Genomic DNA, 21974 nt, shown 5'->3' on the forward strand with positions numbered 1-21974 from the left:
GTAAAGATGAGCTAGTCTGACTTGCACAACTCAATTAAAGCTTCTGCGTTGTTTCATGGTGGAAGTACAAACTGTTTTGCTGACAGACAAGCTTGCTACAGCAAGTCCTTCTTACAGGGAAAGGGTTACTGTTAAAATTAAGAGACATTTTTGAGCGCACTTTGAAGTCAAGCTACAAATGCGTCTAAATAAAAGTGTTAAAAACAACCACATTTTCTACATCACACATTTTATACTTTACAAAGCATTGTGTCCGGAAAATGCTTTGGGGGTCAATACAAAAAAACAGTAAATGTTGTAAATTATAAAAAATAAACGGTGAAAGCACTGTAGGGAGTATGAAAAGGCTTGCCAAGGGTTACATCACCTTCCATAGTGGGGATTTTTGCTGCAGTTTTGCCTTAGATCAGGGGTGGTCAACTCCAGTCTTCAAGAGCCAGCAACAGGTCAGGTTTTCCTGATATCCCTGCTTTTCTGGATATCCCTGCTTCAGATTGAGCCACCGTGCTGAAGCAGAAATATCCAGAAAACCTGATCTATTGGTGGCTTTCCGGATATCCCTGCTTCAGCATAGGTGGCTCAATCAGGGGCTTCAATCTTTCACTGAGTCACTAATTGAGCCACCGGTGCTGAAGCAGGGATATCTGAGAAAGCTGACCTGTTGGTGGCCCTTGAGAACTGGAGTTGACCACCCCTGAATTACCCATTACTGAAAAGCCTGGAATTGACTAAATGTAACATTTTGGTCTGTCACTAATATGCATCATGGAAATCACTAATAGAGCAAAAAGTTTGCAGGAGTTGTTCAACCCCACAAAAATATTCCTTTCTTTTGTTTACCGGCAAAATATTTTGTGGCCCAGTCAGAGTTCCCAAGGGATTTTCCAAACATTAAGTCGATGTGCATTGCAATTTAGCTTAATATCTAGTTTGCAAAATTCTCTAAAATCCCTAAATGTGCTTAATGTTGGGATTATGGATAGCGCACAAACACCATGTTATGCCCAAGGTCTGGCAATATTTCCCATAAAGCTTTTGAAATTGCATCATCTAAAACTAATTTCACAACATTATAATCCCTCTGCTGCTTGGGGAAATGTTGCATGGAAATGGCATTTTGGATAGTTTCTCTAAACACTAAGTGGATCAGTTAACAGGGATATCAGTACCCATCCATCATGTGGGAGGTTTGTAAATGAGGAGAGAGGAATTAAGATTATTTTAACCCTCTTATTCAGTGGTAAATGTGCAGTACAAATTAGTGGTATTGTTCCTGATTTTAAGACATTTAAAATATTGTAAATACTGAGACAAAAAGTAAGAAAGTCTTCCTAAAGATTAAACTTGCTGGTTCGCCAAATAAATATTTTCTTCATTTAATGGGTGCAAATGATTGTCCCACCTTTCAATATATATCAAATAGTCCACTCCTAATAAAAATCTAATTTTCTTTAAAAAAAAAAAAAAAAAAAAGTAAAACAATTTGTAAACAAAAATAAAGTAGTGATGCCCTTGGAATGTAAATAGAAAAGCAGAGGTACAGTTTGAACCAATCAGAATGTTCCATGTCTGAAAGTTCTATACAAGGTTTGCTAAATGGAGAAATCTGATTGGTTGAACTCCTCATAGTGCCATTGCTACAGATTGTCAAATATAGACCTGCATACCTCCTTTCTTCTCTTCCACTTGACTGCTGTCCGCTGTCACCTGTTTGGGCTGTTCTTTTGCCGGGGCAACTTCCTGGGTAGCAGCAGGCACATCGGCTTGTTTGGACTCCTCCTTCACTTGGCTTGCATCAGTGCCTGAGGAGTTCTCAGGAGTACCTTTTGTGGTACTCTCTGTCTTTGCTGTAGCATTCTTCTCTTCTGAGGGGGTAACCTGGGACTTCTCTGTGGGTTTGGCCTCTTCTTCCGAAGCGGCTTCTTGTTTTTTATCTTCCGCTGGAGTGTTTTCCGCTTTCTTCTTATCCTCTTCAGACAAAGGCCCGTCAGTGGTGGGCTCCTCTATTTTAGGGATGTCATTCATTATTTTCCCAACTTCTTCCTTGGCATCTTCTTTGTGGTTCTCTACAGGCTCCCCAGTGTTCTCGTCTCCTTTCTTATCTCCCTTCATCTTTTTCCTGATTATATGTCCGCGGAAGCTGGCCTGGATTTTGGTAGCTGCCTTATGGGCTTTGTCCTCTGGTTTGTTACCATCTTGATCAATTTTTTGGTCCGCATCCTCATTTTTTTCAACCTTGAAGAGAAGAAACAAGGTGTTACATTTAAACCAGGAGCTATGCACTGTTTTCAGGTGTTGAATGAGTGGGTACGTTGTTAATGCCATTATTTGACTATAATTTCACGGGCCCTCACAAACCTAACTTTTATGTGCCCTTGGGCGTCAGAAACACCAACTTTCTTGTAATACAGTACAAGTGGAACTGCTATAGAAACCAGAAAAATCAGGAAGGAGCTTTTCTAACTACAAACCAATCTTCATATTGGGCAAAATCCCACTCAAATACTTCAAAATCAGTTAACCCTAAACTTACTGTCTTTTAACATACCTATCATGTAAAACTTAAGTCCCTTGTGGTCCAAGACACAAGATACATACAGTAACTTCACACTTGGGAAAGTAGTCCTAAAGTTGCCTAACTGAAATTGTCAACAATGTTGGGTCTTAGACTTTAAAACATCATACAGAAGTCAAGATGTGCAGAGAAAAATGGTTTTTTTTTTTTTTGTACAAGATGTGTCAGAGGGGTAATCTGCATTAAGGTATGCCTTAAAGTTGCTTCTATTAATGAAACACAGTACAATGCCAACAGGGACAGTGTTGTCTGTTTCGCATACACACTGTAGACAGGAGTTTTTTTTATCCATGGCTCATGCAAAGCTCCAAGTTGCTGGCAACATGGCAACGGAAGACATCAGACAGCTGAGAAAATGAACTGCTGATCAAGGAGATTATTATTCACTATCAGCAAGATTGAAGAATTGTGACTTTCTCTTGTGACAATTGCCAGAGGAGCTATGGGACACAGCAAAGAAAGCCGTATGCAATATTAAATATGACTACTTTAGCTCTGTAATAAAGAAACCTTATTTTTGTATATTAATATATAAAAACTTAGAGGTTTGGCAGGTTGATGTTTTATGCTTATGTTTTATGCTTTATACCTGTACAGCAACATTACCGCAATACTAGAATAATACCTAATGCGTCATCAGAACGTGTTAGTACCCCAGTGATGCTCTCACTTAGGCCGTGTCCATGCTCATGGAGTGCTTGCGCACACTCATGCTGCGCGAGGAGTTGTATTGGGCCAATAAGACCGACTATGCTGCGTGCGCGCATCAACGTCGGCGAGAGCACTGCATGTGGAGACAAACGTTTTGTCGTCGCCGCGCGTTGGCCAGGCCACGTGAGCAGTTCGCGAAACGCTCAGAATCAAGCTTAGCTGCAAGACTGGATTTGCCCCTGCTGCATGAGAGCACCACGGCACGGCGCTCTGTCGCGCGCACGAGCGCCAGCAGCGTGGACGAGGCTTCATCACTGCAGAGAGACAGAGGCCCGGTGATGCTTTGTAACACTGTTCTTATCATGTGTTGTACCGCAACCTCTCAGAACACAAAACAATGTGTTACTTTGTGCTGCGTGGCAGGTATGATCATATTAAAGTTGGGATAATGTAATACTTGTACAACGTTATATGTTAGATAGTGCCAAATTACAGGTACTCACTAATACCCAATCATGTGGAGGTCATAACCTAGGTTCTAAAGAGATGGACGGATCCACGGACCGCTCTATATGGGACAAATTTGTAAGAAAATGCATAAAAAGTGTCTACACCTCCACCCCCCGAGCAACCACACAATGCACCAACGCACATTCGGATTAAGCTGCTTTGAAGCCTGTTTTATAAACACAGCCACCCCTTTCTTTCTTTCTTAATTTATCAAAGCTGTCCATTGGTCAGAAAACTAGAAACGCCGCCCCTCTGCAAATTTCAGACCCATGTTGCCAAGTGTTGCGACTCCATAAAACACCTCCCTGCTCAGCAAGATATCTTAAAGACCGTTCCAGTGAATGGCCTGGAGGCCGTGTTCCAGCAGCACCCGTGGGCTCCACGTGCCGGCACAGGTTGTCACACACGCGCTGCCTGCCACGAACTCCCATCCAAGTCAATGGAAGCTAATGTCGGAACGGATGGGAGAACCCTGCCCTGGCTGTGTCTGCTCCCAGGGGTCTTATGCAATGCTTAGTCAATATGAGCCTAAACCTGTAATTATCAGCTTCTCTATTAGGCATTAAAGTAATTTTCAATCCTATAGTATATATTCTTAAAGCAGCAATTCCAGTTACGGAGATATATGTAAGGTTTTATTTTTTGTGTGTGTGTGTGCCGCTTTTGAAACAGAAAAAAAAACCAACGAGAAATAGCACAAATATGGTGGCAGACTACAAACATGGCTGCCAAAGGTCACCAGTAGAAAGCTGTGACATCACTGATGATGGGTGTGGCTTTTCTATTGGTCGCCAGAGCGTGCCCTTCCCCATTTTGTTTCCCAAGTTTGCCTGAATTTCCCCCACCTGTTCACCCTGCCTTCGTTGCTGTAGAACCTGGTGTCGGGCGACCACTGATGATCTCCGGGAGACAACCTATTTCAATTAAAATTAGACAAACTAAAATCCTGATAACCGGGATTTTCTTTAAGTATAGTAACGAAGGTCACTAAAATATAGAAGACAATAATGATGGAAACCGTTATCTTATAGGTAACCCACAGAAAATGCATGTTGCGTTTTTTATTACAGTGGCATTGTATGTGTCGCTACCGCAGTCCCTGCTTTGCGATGTGTTTAGCTGGCCCATGCGGCAGTGACATAATCTGCCAGTGATTCTGCTCCTAATAAGGAAGGAGCTGTTGTTTAATAAAGGAATATTTTATTTTAAGTAAGAGCGAACACATTTTCAGTTCTGAACTACACGGGACCTGCATAAAAACCCAACTTGTAAAATGCTGATCCTGAAAATGTGCCTGCGGGGGTTTTGCAAAGCGAGAGCTCAGCATTTCATCGTTGCCCGGAGGGGATAGCATTCTTCTGCCAGGCTCAGCCTTTGTTTCCCAATAACCGAAATGTCATTATTTTCACAGAAAATGCTGGGATGTATTACACAGCATTAAAAAGAAAAGCTCTAGGCATCCAGAGAAAGCCGGTTATAATGAGAGGAATAACTTTCTGAACCTTCATTCGGTTATTTGCGCTGCCCACCGATGTGCACAGCAGCCAAGCTGGGAAAGGGATGTGGAGTCCTGCTAGCTCTGTAGCCACCACCCCTCCCACACTAGCAACCATGTGATCACTTCACAGAAGTGCTGAGCTGTGATGTCACTCGCACTTGTACTTGCCGAGATCCGGGGCCTACAGGATTGCGTGATGGGGGTGTGGCGAGAGCGTGCTAATAGGTGTGGGGGGGGGAGAGGGCGTGCCCGTGATGTCACGTGAGCGGGTTGCCCTCATTGGCTGAACCGCACGCGCGGCCGCGGGCCACCAGCTGCTTGCCTCCGTTCTGGAGGTCCCCGCTGGCTCCTTCCGGCGTGGCTGACTGCGTGCTGTGACGCGTCAGCCAGCCGGAGCTACAAGGAGCTTGTGGTTTCGGCGGGTGTCGCGTCACGTGACACGCAAGGGAGCCAATCCGAGTCCTCCCTCTGCTCCCCCCCGCCCGTTCCGATTTCCCCCCTTGCTCCGATTCACCCCCCGTGTGTATTTGCCTGTGTGTGTGAGTGCCTGTGTGTGTGTGAGTGCCTGTGTGTGTGTGTGTGTGTGTGAGTGCCTGTGTGTGTGTGTGAGTGCCTGTGTGTGTGTGTGTGTGTGTGTGTGTGTGTGTGTGTGTGTGTGTGTGTGTGTGTGTGTGTGTGTGTGTGTGTGTGTGTGTGAGTGGAGGGGAGCAGGGAAGGAGCTGCGGGTGTATGTCTTTGTTTTTTTTTGTCAACTTTTAGCCGGCTCGGGAGGAGGGAGTGGTGATGCGCGAGAGGCAGAAAATTTGTATCTCCCGCTCCCTACAGACCGCAAGTAGCGGTCGATTGCCTGTCAGCGCACCGCCTGTCTGCAGTGCGGGCGCGCTGACTGAGGGAGCAGGGCCTTAGCCTTGAGGTTAGAGGAAAGGAGATTTCACCAACAAATTAAAGGGTTCTTTACAGTAAGGGCAGTTACAACGTGGAATTCATTACCAATGGAGACTGTGATGGCAGATACAATAAATATCTTCAAAAAGGGGTTGAACATCTTTTTTAGAAAGGATAGTTATACAGGGATATACCAAATAAGTAAACATGGGAAGGATGTTGATCCAGGGAGAAAGCTGATTGCATTTGTTTGGAGTCAGGAAGGAATTTATTTTCCCCCTTATGAGACAACATTGGGTGATGTGTTACTGGGGTTTTGTGTTTGTCTTCCTCTGGACCAAAATACTGTAAATACATGTATAGGATAAAGTATCTGTCATCGAAATGTAGCATAGGTTAAACTTGATGGACAAATGTCTTTTTTCAATGTAATCTACCATGTAACTGTAATTATAAATCATTATCAAGCAATACCACTGGACACAAATACTGTAGTTAGATTGGATATATTTACATAAAACAGATAATACAGGGATGGTACAAATACAGTAGATGTCGCAAAGACCCACATAATGCAGAGCAAGTTGTGATTCTTATGCCACCCTCAACTTGCTACATGTGCCTTGGAATGTACAGTACTTTATCTGAAGGGAACATGTAGGGGGAACTGTTCCTTTAAACACTTGTTTCCTAAATTAAAATCGACTTTTTTAAATTACTGTACATTTCCCCCATTATTATGTGCATCAATACAATCTACACAATGATAAGTAATTAGCTAAGTTGCCGATTTATCGGTGTTCCTGTGATCGATCAGCGAAGATTTGGCTCAGGGGTTCACTAAATGGCTGTCAGTGCAGTAGAAGGGGACCAAAGATGCAAAGTTCTGTGGGGAATATCATGTGACCAGGCAGTCACTAGATACAATTAGTGCACTGCTAGAGAGAGGGCAGGGCTCAAACAGGGGTGTGCCAGAGTCTGTTTCAGAAGAGGAAGGGGATGTGACTTTGTAAATGGTTGCTATAGAAACAAAAATGCATTAAACATGTCATTCTAGTTGTTTTTAAAAAAATGCTACAAGTATTGTCTCATAGTACAGAACTGATTTGTTAAAAAAAAAAACACAGGTAGGATATTGCTTGGTCTGCAGCTTTAAGATATTCTAAATACTGATTTTTGCCATTTACAGTTCTATTTTATTAATGTTGTGATTTGTATTATTTGGAGTCAGCTGACAGGTCTCTGGCTCCCAGAGGAGCCCCCGCAAGCTGCTGCACAGAATCACTATTGCACACACCAGGGAAGAAGAGGCAACAGGCACAAGAATTCAATAATCCATTCTCTACAGGAAATGACATTAACACATTGGAACTGTTAAGCAAACTTCCAAAAAGTATATAAAAATGTTTCCTTTTTTTCTGATTTATTACAGATCTGTAGAGTAGTTTAAGCCACAAAAGTCTTAACAGAGTTTTTTTTTTAAACATAAGGACATTCACAGATGCAGGGGTTGGAACGGACGTACTGTAAATTATAACAGTATATTGGTAACTTCTCCCTGAACCTTTTTAACCCTCACAACAACCCAGCTACAGATCTAATACAGAGAGAGGCCCATTCACGACTAGCCCATTAAATAGCCAGACTAGCCCTTTCCTACCAAAGCCCATACACCAGAGGAAGTGGCCCCCTTGGGCAAAAGTTCATGACCCACTTCCCTTTAATGGTCTGTGACTCTCTATATCAGGGGTCTCAAACTCAGTCCTCAAGTGCCCCCAAACAGGCCAGTTTTTATGGATATCGATATCCATACAATCTGGCCAGTTGGTAGCTCTTGAGGAGAGAGCTTAAGACCCCTGCAATATTCTACTATATCAAGACACTGATGCACAAGGGACACAATAGCCGCATGTATGTGTGTCCCTTGGCACAAAAAAACCCTTAATGTTTTATGCTTGCATACTATTAAACCCTCATGCATAGTGGAGGAATTAAATGCTGAGCAATTAAAGATTGAATTTACTAATTGCAATCAAGCAAGAGAACTGTCTGCTGCTGCTATTAATAGGCCAGTCTGTGTCTAACACATGTACAGTATAGGCAATGATCTTTTTTTTATATATGTAACGGATATTCCACCCCACCCAATCGCATATATACATATATAGGGGGTTCGTAGACCATACAGCGTTACCAAGAGTGTGGTGCTTTACCTGTTGGCTCGCAGGAGGGCTGAGCTTCCGCTAAGGGAAACCTGGGGCAATTATAGGATACTATGAGTAACCACGTACTCGGTGCAGCGCCTCCACCTGCGATGGCTCCCACCAGAGGGGGAGTGGTTCCCCGGAGGGCAATACACAATAACCACGTACAACGGAATTGATAATGACTAATACCTTTACTAACATGCATAAAAGGCATATAACATCAACACATAACCACAGGTGTCCCTCGCTAAGGGCAACCTGACTACGGCGTCTCGCTGGACGCTAACCTATGCGTCACAGCGGACGCTAACCTTATGCGTCATGGCGGACGCTAACCTTCCAAAGAGTGATCCCACCCCGGGTCCAATAACCCCAACCCAATGTCTCGCACTCTCAAGTCATATACCAATGTGTTTGTGACTGCGCAGCCACTATGTCTGGTGATAGGCCTTGTTGGTGCACGTGAGTTTGCGGGTTACCTGCCCTGGCTCCAGCCACGGGTGCTGCTATACCACTGGGGTTGAGTCGCCGGGATATCCTCCTACGCGTGGGGTGAATTCCGGCGTGGATAATATCACCGCGGCTCTGCACCTTCTGTACTTTGGCGAGGGTTTGTCTGCTGCCAGCAGGCCGCAGTCACTGCTAGCTTGGTCTCCGTGGAGATAGTCCAACTCCCTTTTAGCAACAATCAATATGATTTACTCACTAACTAATACATAGATAATGGGGCAGAGTCCCTAACCTAGGGCCTGGTCCTACAATACTCAGCTAGGATGACTCAGGGCTATCTGGGGCCTAGGGGATTGCGGGCCTAGTGCAGAGAGTCACTGACTCCTGCACCCTACCTCCTTCCTTTAGCTGCTCCAGTCACCAACTGCCAACGTGCTCTCTGCCCGCGAAATGTATCAATCTCCCCTCCAGGGAGATTTTTCAGCCCTATTGGCTCCCTGGCGTCACGTGGGGCGCTGCTGGGGCTCATGGGACTTGTAGTCCTCTTAAAGAGCCTTCCCTGGTAGGCTAGGGCTTCGCGGGCTGATTCTTTCTCTACACTACCCTCTGCGCATGCGCGAACTAAGGGGCAATGGCGACGCCCTGTCCGCCCGGCTCCGAGAGCGCCGGGATCCCCGTGACGCGCGTGCGGCCTTGGCAACCGGCCGCACGCGTCCCCGGCAACCCCCGATCCGGGACCTGACCGCCCTCACCCCTGCGATCGGCGCGCGGGGCCGCCCTGGGACTCGGCGGTTCCCGCGATCACACTAAAGGTGAGGGGGGGCTGATACCTACGGGAGACCTGGCTACATATAAAAAATATGATCAGTTAAGGATAGAAGTGAAATAGAGACAGTTATCCAGTGCACGGTCAACCAGCTTGGCAGCTGACGGGTTAATAATTGCCCCCTTTCTATCCTTCTGCAGCAGTAACCTGCAGTTTGGCACACAGCCTCCACTACTGCAGATTGCTATTTATTTAGTGCAGTCCCCCGTGCTCATCTTTTCTGCATCTTTATTTTGTTAGTAATTTACCAGAGGTCCTCGTGTATTTTAATAAGATATTTTCCTTTTTTATTTTATGGTGTTGCAAGCTGGGGAAGAAAAAAGAATCGTGTCTCCAAAATCATTTCCCTTCTGACTGAAATTAAGACGGCTGCCATTTTGCCCGTAGAAGTCAACGAGATGAATCGTGTGATTGTATTGTATGTCTTTATTTATATAGCGCCATTAATGTACATAGCGCTTCACAGTAGTAATACATGTGGTAATCATATAAATAACAAATAATATAAATAACAGGTCATGAGACTAAGTGCTTCAGACATAGAAGTAACATTAAGGAAGAGGAGTCCCTGCTCCGAGGAGCTTACAATCTTATTGGTGGGGAGAACGTACAGAGACAGTAGGAGGGAATTCTGGCAAGAATAATTGCATATTTTATCATTTGTAATGCTGATTAAACACAAAGAACAGATTATTGTACATTTTAAAGATTACTTTTATGCTATGTAACTTTTCTTTTCAACCTGCAGCGTGGGACTGCCAGTTAAGGCAGCGCTTATAATGCCTTCGATGGCGACAACGGCGCGACAATGATGTAACACTGCGGTCGCTGGAAAAATTAAATTGACTTGACTTCCAGCGATCGCGACCAAGCTGTTGCGCCGCTTCTACTATAAGCGCTCGCGACGGCGGCAATACATTTGTTTTGCCGCGACGTCACATTGCCGTCACTATAAGCGCAGCCTAATAATGGTTGTAATTTATGCACAAATGTATAAAAAAAAAATAGGAAGTTGGAACTCCCACAGTGAGGATCAGGGATAAAACAATATGTCTGCTGACTACTTCCAGGGATCCCTGCTGGAACACATAACTGAAGTTGGTTCACAACGAGTTCAAAATAAGAATTCTGAGGAAGGACGCCCTGAGAATAAAGTACATTGGCGGTTCTGTACTATAATGACATTTTTCTGGGCTGCCATTTTTCGTTTTTCTGCAGTCGTGTTTTGAGAACATTATTACTTGGGATTTCCGAAATCCGTCTCTGTATTTACTTTGATACTTCGCTGGGTCACACACATTAAACCTTGGATTATGTGTTCCATTGAACTTGGACTTGAGAACATGCAGAAGTCAAATCAAACTACTGTATTTTGCAAGAATCTTCAATTGGATTAAATACTGTGATAATAATTATTATTAATGTTCATGCGTTTTTATAAAGAACAGCATCTCGTATACAAACACTGGGATAGCCCCTTTAATCATTATACACACCGAATTATGAGAAACATCAGGACTCTGCTTACTTTATTGTTGGTAAAATATTGTGGGAAGGAAGCAGCTAGTATAATCTTCCCACAGGCAATTTGGACAGAGAATAAGTATTTTTCATACGTAATATAAACCTGCTTTCTTTCCAGCATTAATCACAGAACAAAGTAAGCAGAACATTTATTTAGATCACTTTCTCAGAGGAAGTATGTGAAATACCTTAGTATGTGAACTGTATCATATGTATACAGCCTGGTATACGTTTTGTCTTCTAATAATATGTATATACAATGAATCCATCAACTGAAAACCAATGGGGAGAGGGTTGCCTTAAAATAATAAAGGGTTACAGGAATAATGCAGAGCAGCAGGATATTTCATTATTTCATTATCCAAGTTATGCTGTAACATTGTCACATTATGCAGAAAGTGTAGCATTGTGGGGTAAAAGCGTCCGCTAACTGCTGCTTCCCCCAGTGCAGAGGGAGCGAGGATGTTGCAGGCATGGTTCGTATCTTTTCTTCCCACTTCCTCAGCTGCTTAATGACAATATACCGATAAATACAGTACTGCCCGCTCCTCTCCTGTGCTGATACATACAGTACTGCCCGCTCCTCTCCTGCGCTGATACATACAGTACTGCCCGCTCCTCTCCTGCGCTGATAAATACAGTACTGCCCGCTCCTCTCCTGTGCTGATACATACAGTACTGCCCGCTCCTCTCCTGCGCTGATACATACAGTACTGCCCGCTCCTCTCCTGCGCTAATAAATACAGTACTGCCCGCTGCTCTCCTGCACTGATAAATACAATACTGCCCGCTCCTCTCCTGCACCGATAATTTCAGTACTGCCCGCTCCCTTCCTGTGCTGATACATACAGTACTGCCCGCTCCTCTCCTGCGCTGATACATACAGTACTTCCCGCTCCTCTCCTGCGCTGATACATACAGTACTGCCCGCTCCTCTCCTGCGCTGATACATACAGTACTGCCCGCTCCTCTCCTGCGCTGATACATACAGTACTGCCCGCTCCTCTCCTGCACTGATACATACAGTACTGCCCGCTCCTCTCCTGCGCTGATACATACAGTACTGCCCGCTCCTCTCCTGCGCTGATACATACAGTACTGCCCGCTCCTCTGCTGCGCTAATAAATACAGTACTGCCCGCTCCTCTCCTGCACCGATAAATACAGTACTGCCCGCTCCTCTCCTGCACCGATAAATACAGCACTGACCGCTCCTCTCCTGCGCTGATAAATACAGTACTGCCCGCTCCTCTCCTGTGCTGATAAATACAGTACTGCCCGCTCCTCTCCTGCACTGATAAATACAATACTGCCTGCTCCTCTCCTGTGCTGATACATACAGTATTGCCCGCTCCTCTCCTGTGCTGATAAATACAGTACTGCCCGCTCCTCTCCTGTGCTGATAAATACAGTACTGCCCGCTCCTCTCCTGTGCTGATAAATTCAGTACTGCCCACTCCTCTCCTGTGCTAATACAGAAAGTACTGCCCGCTCCTCTCCTGTGCTAATACAGACAGTACTGCCCGCTCCTCTCCTGTGCTAATACAGACAGTATTGTCCGCTCCTCTCCTGCGCTAATACAGTACTGCCCGCTCCTCTCCTGCGCTGATACATACAATACTGCCCGCTCCTCTCCTGCGCTGATTCATACAGTACTGCCCGCTCCTCTCCTGCGCTGATACAGTACTGCCCGCTCCTCTCCTGTGATGATAAATACAGTACTGCCCGCTCCTCTCCTGTGCTGATAAATACAGTACTGCCCGCTCCTCTCCTGCGCTGATAAATACAGTACTGCCCGATCCTCTCCTGTGCTGATACATACAGTACTGCCCGCTCCTCTCCTGTACTAATACAGACAGTATTGTCCGCTCCTCTCCTGCGCTAATACAGTACTGCCCCGCTTCTCTCCTGCGCTGATAAATACTGTACTGCCCGCTCCCTTCCTGTGCTGATACAGTACTGCCCGCTCCTCTCCTGTGCTGATAAATACAGTACTGCCCGCTCCTCTCCTGTAGTAATACAGACAGTATTGTTCGCTCCTCTCCTGCGCTAATACAGTACTGCCCCGCTTCTCTCCTGCGCTGATAAATACTGTACTGCCCGCTCCCTTCCTGTGCTGATACAGTACTGCCCGCTCCTCTCCTGCGCTGATAAATACTGTTATGCTCGCTCCTCTCCTGCACTGATAAATATAGTACTGCCCGCTCCCTTCCTGTGCTGATAAATACAGTACTGCCCGCTCCTCTCCTGCGCTGATAAATACAGTACTGCCCGCTCCTCTCCTGTGCTGATAAATACAGTACTGCCCACTCCTCTCCTGTGCTGATACATACAGTACTGCCCGCTCCTCTTCTGATAAATACAGAACTGCCCGCTCCTCTCCTGCGCTGATAAATACTGTACTGCCCGCTCCTCTACTGCACTGATAAATACAGTACTGCCCACTCCTCTCCTGCCCAGATACAGTACTGCCCGCTCCTCTTCTGTGCTGATAAATACAGTACTGCCCGATCCTCTCCTGTGCTGATACATACAGTACTGCCCGCTCCTCTCCTGCACTGATAAAAACAGTACTGCCCGCTCCTCTCCTGTACTGATACAGTACTGCCCGCTCCTCTCCTGTGCTGATAAATATAGTACTGCCCGCTCCCTTCCTGTGCTGATACACACAGTACTGCCCGCTCCTCTCCTGCACTGATAAAAACAGTACTGCCCGCTTCTCTCCTGCGCTGATAAATACATTACTGTCCGCTCCTCTCCTGTGCTGATAAATACATTACTGTCCGCTCCTCTCCTGTGCTGATAAATACAGTACTGCCCGCTCCTCTCCCGTGCTGATAAATACAGTACTGCCCGCTCTTCTTCTGCACTGATAAATACAGTACTGTCTGCTCCTCTCCTGTGCTGATACATACAGTACTGCCCGCTCCTCTCCTGTGCTGATAAATACAGTACTGCCCGCTCCTCTCCTGTGCTGATAAATACAGTACTGCCCGCTCCTGTCCTGTGCTGATAAATACAGTACTGCCCACTCCTTTCCTGTGCTGATAAATACAGTACTGCCCGCTCCTCTCCTGTGCTAATACAGACAGTACTGCCCGCTCCTCTCCTGTACTAATACAGACAGTATTGTCCGCTCCTCTCCTGCGCTAATACAGTACTGCCCCGCTCCTCTCCTGCGCTGATAAATACTGTACTGCCCGCTCCCTTCCTGTGCTGATACAGTACTGCCCGCTCCTCTCCTGTGCTGATAAATACAGTACTGCCCGCTCCTCTCCTGCGCTGATAAATACTGTTATGCTCGCTCCTCTCCTGCACTGATAAATATAGTACTGCCCGCTCCCTTCCTGTGCTGATAAATACAGTACTGCCCGCTCCTCTCCTGCGCTGATAAATACAGTACTGCCCGCTCCTCTCCTGTGCTGATACAGTACTGCCCGCTCCTCTCCTGTGCTGATACATACAGTACTGCCCGCTCCTCTTCTGTGCTGATAAATACAGTACTGCCCGCTCCTCTCCTGCGCTGATAAATACAGTACTGCCCGCTCCTCTCCTGTGCTGATACAGTACTGCCCGCTCCTCTCCTGTGCTGATACATACAGTACTGCCCGCTCCTCTTCTGTGCTGATAAATACAGAACTGCCCGCTCCTCTCCTGCGCTGATAAATACTGTACTGCCCGCTCCTCTACTGCACTGATAAATACAGTACTGCCCACTCCTCTCCTGCCCAGATACAGTACTGCCCGCTCCTCTCCTGCGCTGATAAATACAGTACTGCCCCGCTCCTCTTCTGTGCTGATAAATACAGTACTGCCCGCTCCTCTCCTGCGCTGATAAATACAGTACTGCCTGCTCCCTTCCTGTGCTGATAAATACAGTACTACCCACTCCTCTCCTGCGCTGATAAATACAGTACTGCCCGCTCCTCTCCTGCGCTGTTAAATACAGTACTGCCCGCTCCCTTCCTGTGCTGATAAATACAGTACTGCCCGCTCCCTTCCTGTGCTGATAAATACAGTACTGCCCGCTCCTCTCCTGCGCTGATAAATACAGTACTGCCCGCTCCCTTCCTGTGCTGATAAATACAGTACTGCCCGCTCCTCTCCTGCGCTGATAAATACAGTACTACCCGCTTCTCTCCTGCACTGATAATTTCAGTAGTTCCCGCTCCTCTCCTGCACTGATAAATACAGTACTGCCCGCTCCTCTCCTGGGTTGGTAAATACAGTACTGCCCGCTCCTCTCCTGGGTTGGTAAATACAGTACTGCCCGCTCCTCTCCTGTGCTAATACAGACAGTACTGCCCGCTCCTCTCCTGTACTAATACAGACAGTATTGTCCGCTCCTCTCCTGCGCTAATACAGTACTGCCCCGCTCTTCTCCTGCGCTGATAAATACTGTACTGCCCGCTCCCTTCCTGTGCTGATACAGTACTGCCCGCTCCTCTCCTGTGCTGATAAATACAGTACTGCCCGCTCCTCTCCTGCGCTGATAAATACTGTTATGCTCGCTCCTCTCCTGCACTGATAAATATAGTACTGCCCGCTCCCTTCCTGTGCTGATAAATACAGTACTGCCCGCTCCTCTCCTGCGCTGATAAATACAGTACTGCCCGCTCCTCTCCTGTGCTGATACAGTACTGCCCGCTCCTCTCCTGTGCTGATACATACAGTACTGCCCGCTCCTCTTCTGTGCTGATAAATACAGTACTGCCCGCTCCTCTCCTGTGCTGATAAATACAGTACTGCCCGCTCCTCTCCTGCGCTGATAAATACAGTACTGCCCGCTCCTCTCCTGTGCTGATACAGTACTGCCCGCTCCTCTCCTGTGCTGATAAATACAGTACTGCCCGCTTCTCTTCTGTGCTGATAAATACAGAACTGCCCGCTCCTCTCCTGCGCTGATAAATACTGTACTGCCCGCTCCTCTACTGCACTGATAAATACAGTACTGCCCGCTCCTCTCCTGCGCTGATAAATACAGTACTGCCCGCTCCTCTCCTGCCCAGATACAGTACTGCCCGCTCCTCTCCTGCGCTGATAAATACAGTACTGCCCCGCTCCTCTTCTGTGCTGATAAATACAGTACTGCCCGCTCCTCTCCTGCCCAGATACAGTACTGCCCGCTCCTCTCCTGCGCTGATAAATACAGTACTGCCCGATTCCTTCCTGTGCTGATAAATACAGTACTGCCCGCTCCCTTCCTGTGCTGATAAATACAGTACTGCCCGCTCCCTTCCTGTGCTGATAAATACAGTACTGCCCGCTCCTCTCCTGCGCTGATAAATACAGTACTGCCCGCTCCTCTCCTGCGCTGATAAATACAGTACTGCCTGATCCCTTCCTGTGCTGATAAATACAGTACTGCCCGCTCCCTTCCTGTGCTGATAAATACAGTACTGCCCGCTCCTCTCCTGCGCTGATAAATACAGTACTGCCCGCTCCTCTCTTGAACTGATAAATACAGTACTGCCCGCTCCTCTCCTGTGCTGATAAATACAGTACTGCCGCTCCTCTCCTGTGCTGATAAATACAGTACTGCCCGCTCCTCTCCTGTGCTGATAAATACAGTACTGCCCGCTCCTCTCCTGCGCTGATAAATACAGTACTACCCGCTCCTCTCCTGCACTGATAATTTCAGTAGTTCCCGCTCCTCTCCTGCACTGATAAATACAGTACTGCCCGCTCCCTTCCTGTGCTGATAAATACAGTACTGCCCGCTCCTCTCCTGGGTTGATAAATACAGTACTGCCCGCTCCTCTCCTGTGCTGATAAATACAGTACTGCCCGCTCCTCTCCTGTGCTGATAAATACAGTACTGCCCGCTCCTCTCCTGTGCTGATAAATACAGTACTGCTCGCTCCTCTCCTGATAAATACAGTACTGCCCGCTCCTCTCCTGCACTGATAAATATAGTACTGCCCGCTCCCTTCCTGTGCTGATAAATACAGTACTGCCCGCTCCTCTCCTGGGTTGATAAATACAGTACTGCCCGCTCCTCTCCTGTGCTGATAAATACAGTACTGCCCGCTCCTCTCCTGTGCTGATAAATACAGTACTGCCCGCTCCTCTCCTGTGCTGATAAATACAGTACTGCTCGCTCCTCTCCTGATAAATACAGTACTGCCCGCTCCTCTCCTGTGCTGATAAATACAGTATTGCCCGCTCCTCTCCTGATAAATACACTACTGCCCGCTCCTCTAGTGCGCCGATAAATACAGTACTGCCCGCTCCTCTCCTGCACTGATAAATACAGTACTTCCCGCTCCTCTCCTGCGCTGATAAATACAGTACTGCCCGCTCCTCTCCTGTGCTGATAAGTACAGTACTGCCCGCTCCTCTCCTGCGCTGATAAATAGAGTACTGCCCGCTCCTCTCCTGCACTGATAAATACAGTACTGCCCACTCCTCTCATGCGCTTATAAATACAGTACTGCCCGCTCCTCTCCTGTGCTGATAAGTACAGTACTGCCCGCTCCTCTCCTGCCCTGATAAATACAGTACTGTCCGCTCCTTCCTGCGCTGATAAATACAGTACTGTCCGCTCCTCTCCTGCGCTGATAAATACAGTACTGCCCCGCTCCTCTCCTGCGCTGATAAATACAGTACTGTCCGCTCCTCTCCTGCGCTGATAAATACAGTACTGCCCGCTCCTCTCCTGCACTGATACATACAGTACTGCCCGCTCCTCTCCTGTGCTGATAAATACAGAACTGCCCGCTCCTCTCCTGCGCTGATAAATACAGTACTGCTCTCTCCTGCGCTGATAAATACAGTACTGCCCGCTCCTCTCCTGTGCTGATAAATACAGTACTGCCGCTCCCCTCCTGCGCTGATAAATACAGTACTGCTCTCTCCTGCGCTGATAAATACAGTACTGCCCGCTCCTCTCCTGCGCTGATAAATACAGTACTGCCCGCTCCTCTCCTGTGCTGATACATACAGTACTGCCCGCTCCTCACCTGCACTGATAATACTATACTGCCTGCTCCTCTCTTGCACTGATATATACAGTACTGCCCGCTTCTCTCCTGTGCTGATAAATACAGTACTGCCCGCTCCTCTCCTGTGCTGATAAATACAGTACTGCCCGCTCCTGTCCTGTGCTGATAAATACAGTACTGCCCGCTCCTCTCCTGTGCTGATAAATACAGTACTGCCCGCTCCTCTCCTGTGCTGATAAATACAGTACTGCCCGCTCCCTTCCTGTGCTGATAAATACAGTACTGCCCGCTCCTCTCCTGCGCTGATAAATACAGTACTGCCCGCTCCCTTCCTGTGCTGATAAATACCGTACTGCCCGCTCCTCTCCTGTGCTGATAAATACAGTACTGCCCGCTCCCTTCCTGTGCTGATAAATACAGTACTGCCCGCTCCTCTCCTGTGCTGATAAATACAGTACTGCCCGCTCCCTTCCTGTGCTGATAAATACAGTACTGCCCGCTCCTCTCCTGTGCTGATAAATACAGTACTGCCCGCTCCTCTCCTGTGCTGATATATACATTACTGATCGCACCTCTCCTGCACTGTTAAATACAGTACTGCCCGCTCCTCTCCTGCGCTGATAAATACAGTACTGCCCGCTCCTCTCCTGCACCGATAAATACAGTACTGCCCGCTCCCTTCCTGTGCTGATAAATACAGTACTGCCCGCTCCTCTCCTGCGCTGATAAATACAGTACTGCCGGCTCCTCTCCTGCGCTGATAAATACAGTACTGCCCGCTCCTCTTCTGCGCTGATAAATACAGTACTGCCCGCTCCTCTCCTGCGCTGATAAATACAGTACTGCCCGCTCCCTTCCTGTGCTGATAAATACCGTACTGCCCGCTCCTCTCCTGTGCTGATAAATACAGTACTGCCCGCTCCCTTCCTGTGCTGATAAATACAGTACTGCCCGCTCCTCTCCTGTGCTGATAAATACAGTACTGCCCGCTCCCTTCCTGTGCTGATAAATACAGTACTGCCCGCTCCTCTCCTGTGCTGATAAATACAGTACTGCCCGCTCCTCTCCTGTGCTGATATATACATTACTGATCGCACCTCTCCTGCACTGGTAAATACAGTACTGCCCGCTCCTCTCCTGCGCTGATAAATACAGTACTGCCCGCTCCTCTCCTGCACCGATAAATACAGTACTGCCCGCTCCTCTCCTGCGCTGATAAATACAGTACTGCCCGCTCCTCTCCTGCGCTGATAAATACAGTACTGCCGGCTCCTCTCCTGCGCTGATAAATACAGTACTGCCCGCTCCTCTTCTGCGCTGATAAATACAGTACTGCCCGCTCCTCTCCTGCGCTGATAAATACAGTACTGCCCGCTCCTCTCCTGCGCTGATAAATACAGTACTGCCCGCTCCTCTCCTGTGCTGATAAATACAGTACTGCCCGCTCCTCTCCTGTGCTGATAAATACAGTACTGCTCGCTCCTCTCCTGATAAATACAGTACTGCTCGCTCCTCTCCTGATAAATACAGTACTGCCTGCTCCTCTCCTGTGCTGATAAATACAGTACTGCTCGCTCCTCTCCTGATAAATACAGTACTGCCCGCTCCTCTCCTGTGCTGATAAATACAGTACTGCTCGCTCCTCTCCTGATAAATACAGTACTGCCCGCTCCTCTCCTGTGCTGATAAATACAGTATTGCCCGCTCCTCTCCTGATAAATACACTACTGCCCGCTCCTCTAGTGCGCCGATAAATACAGTACTGCCCGCTCCTCTCCTGCACTGATAAATACAGTACTTCCCGCTCCTCTCCTGCGCTGATAAATACAGTACTGCCCGCTCCTCTCCTGTGCTGATAAGTACAGTACTGCCCGCTCCTCTCCAGCGCTGATAAATAGTGTACTGCCCGCTCCTCTCCTGCACTGATAAATACAGTACTGCCCACTCCTCTCATGCGCTTATAAATACAGTACTGCCCGCTCCTCTCCTGTGCTGATAAGTACAGTACTGCCCGCTCCTCTCCTGCCCTGATAAATACAGTACTGCCCCGCTCCTCTCCTGCGCTGATAAATACAGTACTGTCCGCTCCTCTCCTGCGCTGATACATACAGTACTGCCCGCTCCTCTCCTGTGCTGATAAATACAGAACTGCCCGCTCCTCTCCTGCGCTGATAAATACAGTACTGCTCTCTCCTGCGCTGATAAATACAGTACTGCCCGCTCCTCTCCTGTGCTGATAAATACAGTACTGCCGCTCCCCTCCTGCGCTGATAAATACAGTACTGCTCTCTCCTGCGCTGATAAATACAGTACTGCCCGCTCCTCTCCTGTGCTGATACATACAGTACTGCCCGCTCCTCACCTGCACTGATAATACTATACTGCCTGCTCCTCTCTTGCACTGATATATACAGTACTGCCCGCTTCTCTCCTGTGCTGATAAATACAGTACTGCCCGCTCCTCTCCTGTGCTGATAAATACAGTACTGCCCGCTCCTGTCCTATGCTGATAAATACAGTACTGCCCGCTCCTCTCCTGTGCTGATAAATACAGTACTGCCCGCTCCTCTCCTGTGCTGATAAATACAGTACTGCCCGCTCCCTTCCTGTGCTGATAAATACAGTACGGCCCGCTCCTCTCCTGCGCTGATAAATACAGTACTGCCCGCTCCCTTCCTGTGCTGATAAATACCGTACTGCCCGCTCCTCTCCTGTGCTGATAAATACCGTACTGCCCGCTCCTCTCCTGTGCTGATAAATACAGTACTGCCCGCTCCCTTCCTGTGCTGATAAATACAGTACTGCCCGCTCCTCTCCTGTGCTGATAAATACAGTACTGCCCGCTCCCTTCCTGTGCTGATAAATACAGTACTGCCCGCTCCTCTCCTGTGCTGATAAATACAATACTGCCCGCTCCTCTCCTGTGCTGATATATACATTACTGATCGCACCTCTCCTGCACTGGTAAATACAGTACTGCCCGCTCCTCTCCTGCACTGATAAATACAGTACTGCCCGCTCCTCTCCTGCACCGATAAATACAGTACTGCCCGCTCCTCTCCTGCGCTGATAAATACAGTACTGCCCGCTCCTCTCCTGCGCTGATAAATACAGTACTGCCGGCTCCTCTCCTGCACTGATAAATACAGTACTGCCCGCTCCTCTTCTGCGCTGATAAATACAGTACTGCCCGCTCCTCTCCTGCGCTGATAAATACAGTACTGCCCGCTCCTCTCCTGCGTTGATAAATACTGTATTGCCCGCTCCTCTCCTGCACTGATAAATACTGTACTGTCGCTCCTCTCCTATCCAAATAACTAGTTCCCAGAGTAAGAAGAGGAGTGGGACAGTATCCATTAAACAGATGAACGAATGGGGATGAAGCTCTTATCTACAACTGCAACATCACTTCTGCTTGTGCACCACATACATACATAAATACATACTATGTAGCCAGGACTGATTCTTGGCTACCAGGCTGCCCTCCCTGGCAGTAAGTCCTGGTAAGAGCAGGCCTGCCAGTACTTATCATGGGTATTCCCCAATCTCAGCAGTGCCCTAGAGTGACAGGGGGTGGAGGTGGAACCAGGCCTGGGTTGCCCAATCCTGGGTCAGACTTGGCGTCCTCCTCCTGGCTGTACTTAAGGGGAGTGCTGCCCAAATTTAGGAGTGCCTCTACCCACGAGAGAGGCAGGTCACACCACAAGTTGCCTGAACATTGGGCCTTCTCTGTGCCTCTTCCCCTTAGGGGAGAGTGAGTGTGTACCTTTCCCTGCTTCTGCTAGAGGGCAGTGAAGAGCTAGGACTGCTATGGGGGCCCTTGACACATAGTGCAGGTCCAGGGACCATCCTACAGCTGGATATCCGATCCAGAGACCACATTGGGCAGAAGCCTGCTGTGACTG

The 21974-nt window shown here is 47.7% G+C and overlaps 1 protein-coding gene across 2 annotated transcripts in view; it reads right to left on the reverse strand.

The window, feature by feature from the left end:
- The window catches only part of GAP43 (growth associated protein 43), a 102687-nt gene that overhangs the window by 40075 nt on the left and 40638 nt on the right, over nt 1-21974 (reverse strand). For both annotated transcript variants that reach the window (XM_075593652.1, XM_075593650.1), the window contains exon 2: nt 1668-2235. In XM_075593652.1, coding sequence (XP_075449767.1) covers nt 1668-2235 — 568 coding nt within the window. The remainder of the gene's footprint in view (nt 1-1667; nt 2236-21974) is intronic.

This window comes from Ascaphus truei, chromosome 3, assembly GCF_040206685.1.
Source record: "Ascaphus truei isolate aAscTru1 chromosome 3, aAscTru1.hap1, whole genome shotgun sequence".
In the NCBI taxonomy this organism is placed as follows: Eukaryota; Metazoa; Chordata; class Amphibia; order Anura; family Ascaphidae; genus Ascaphus; species Ascaphus truei.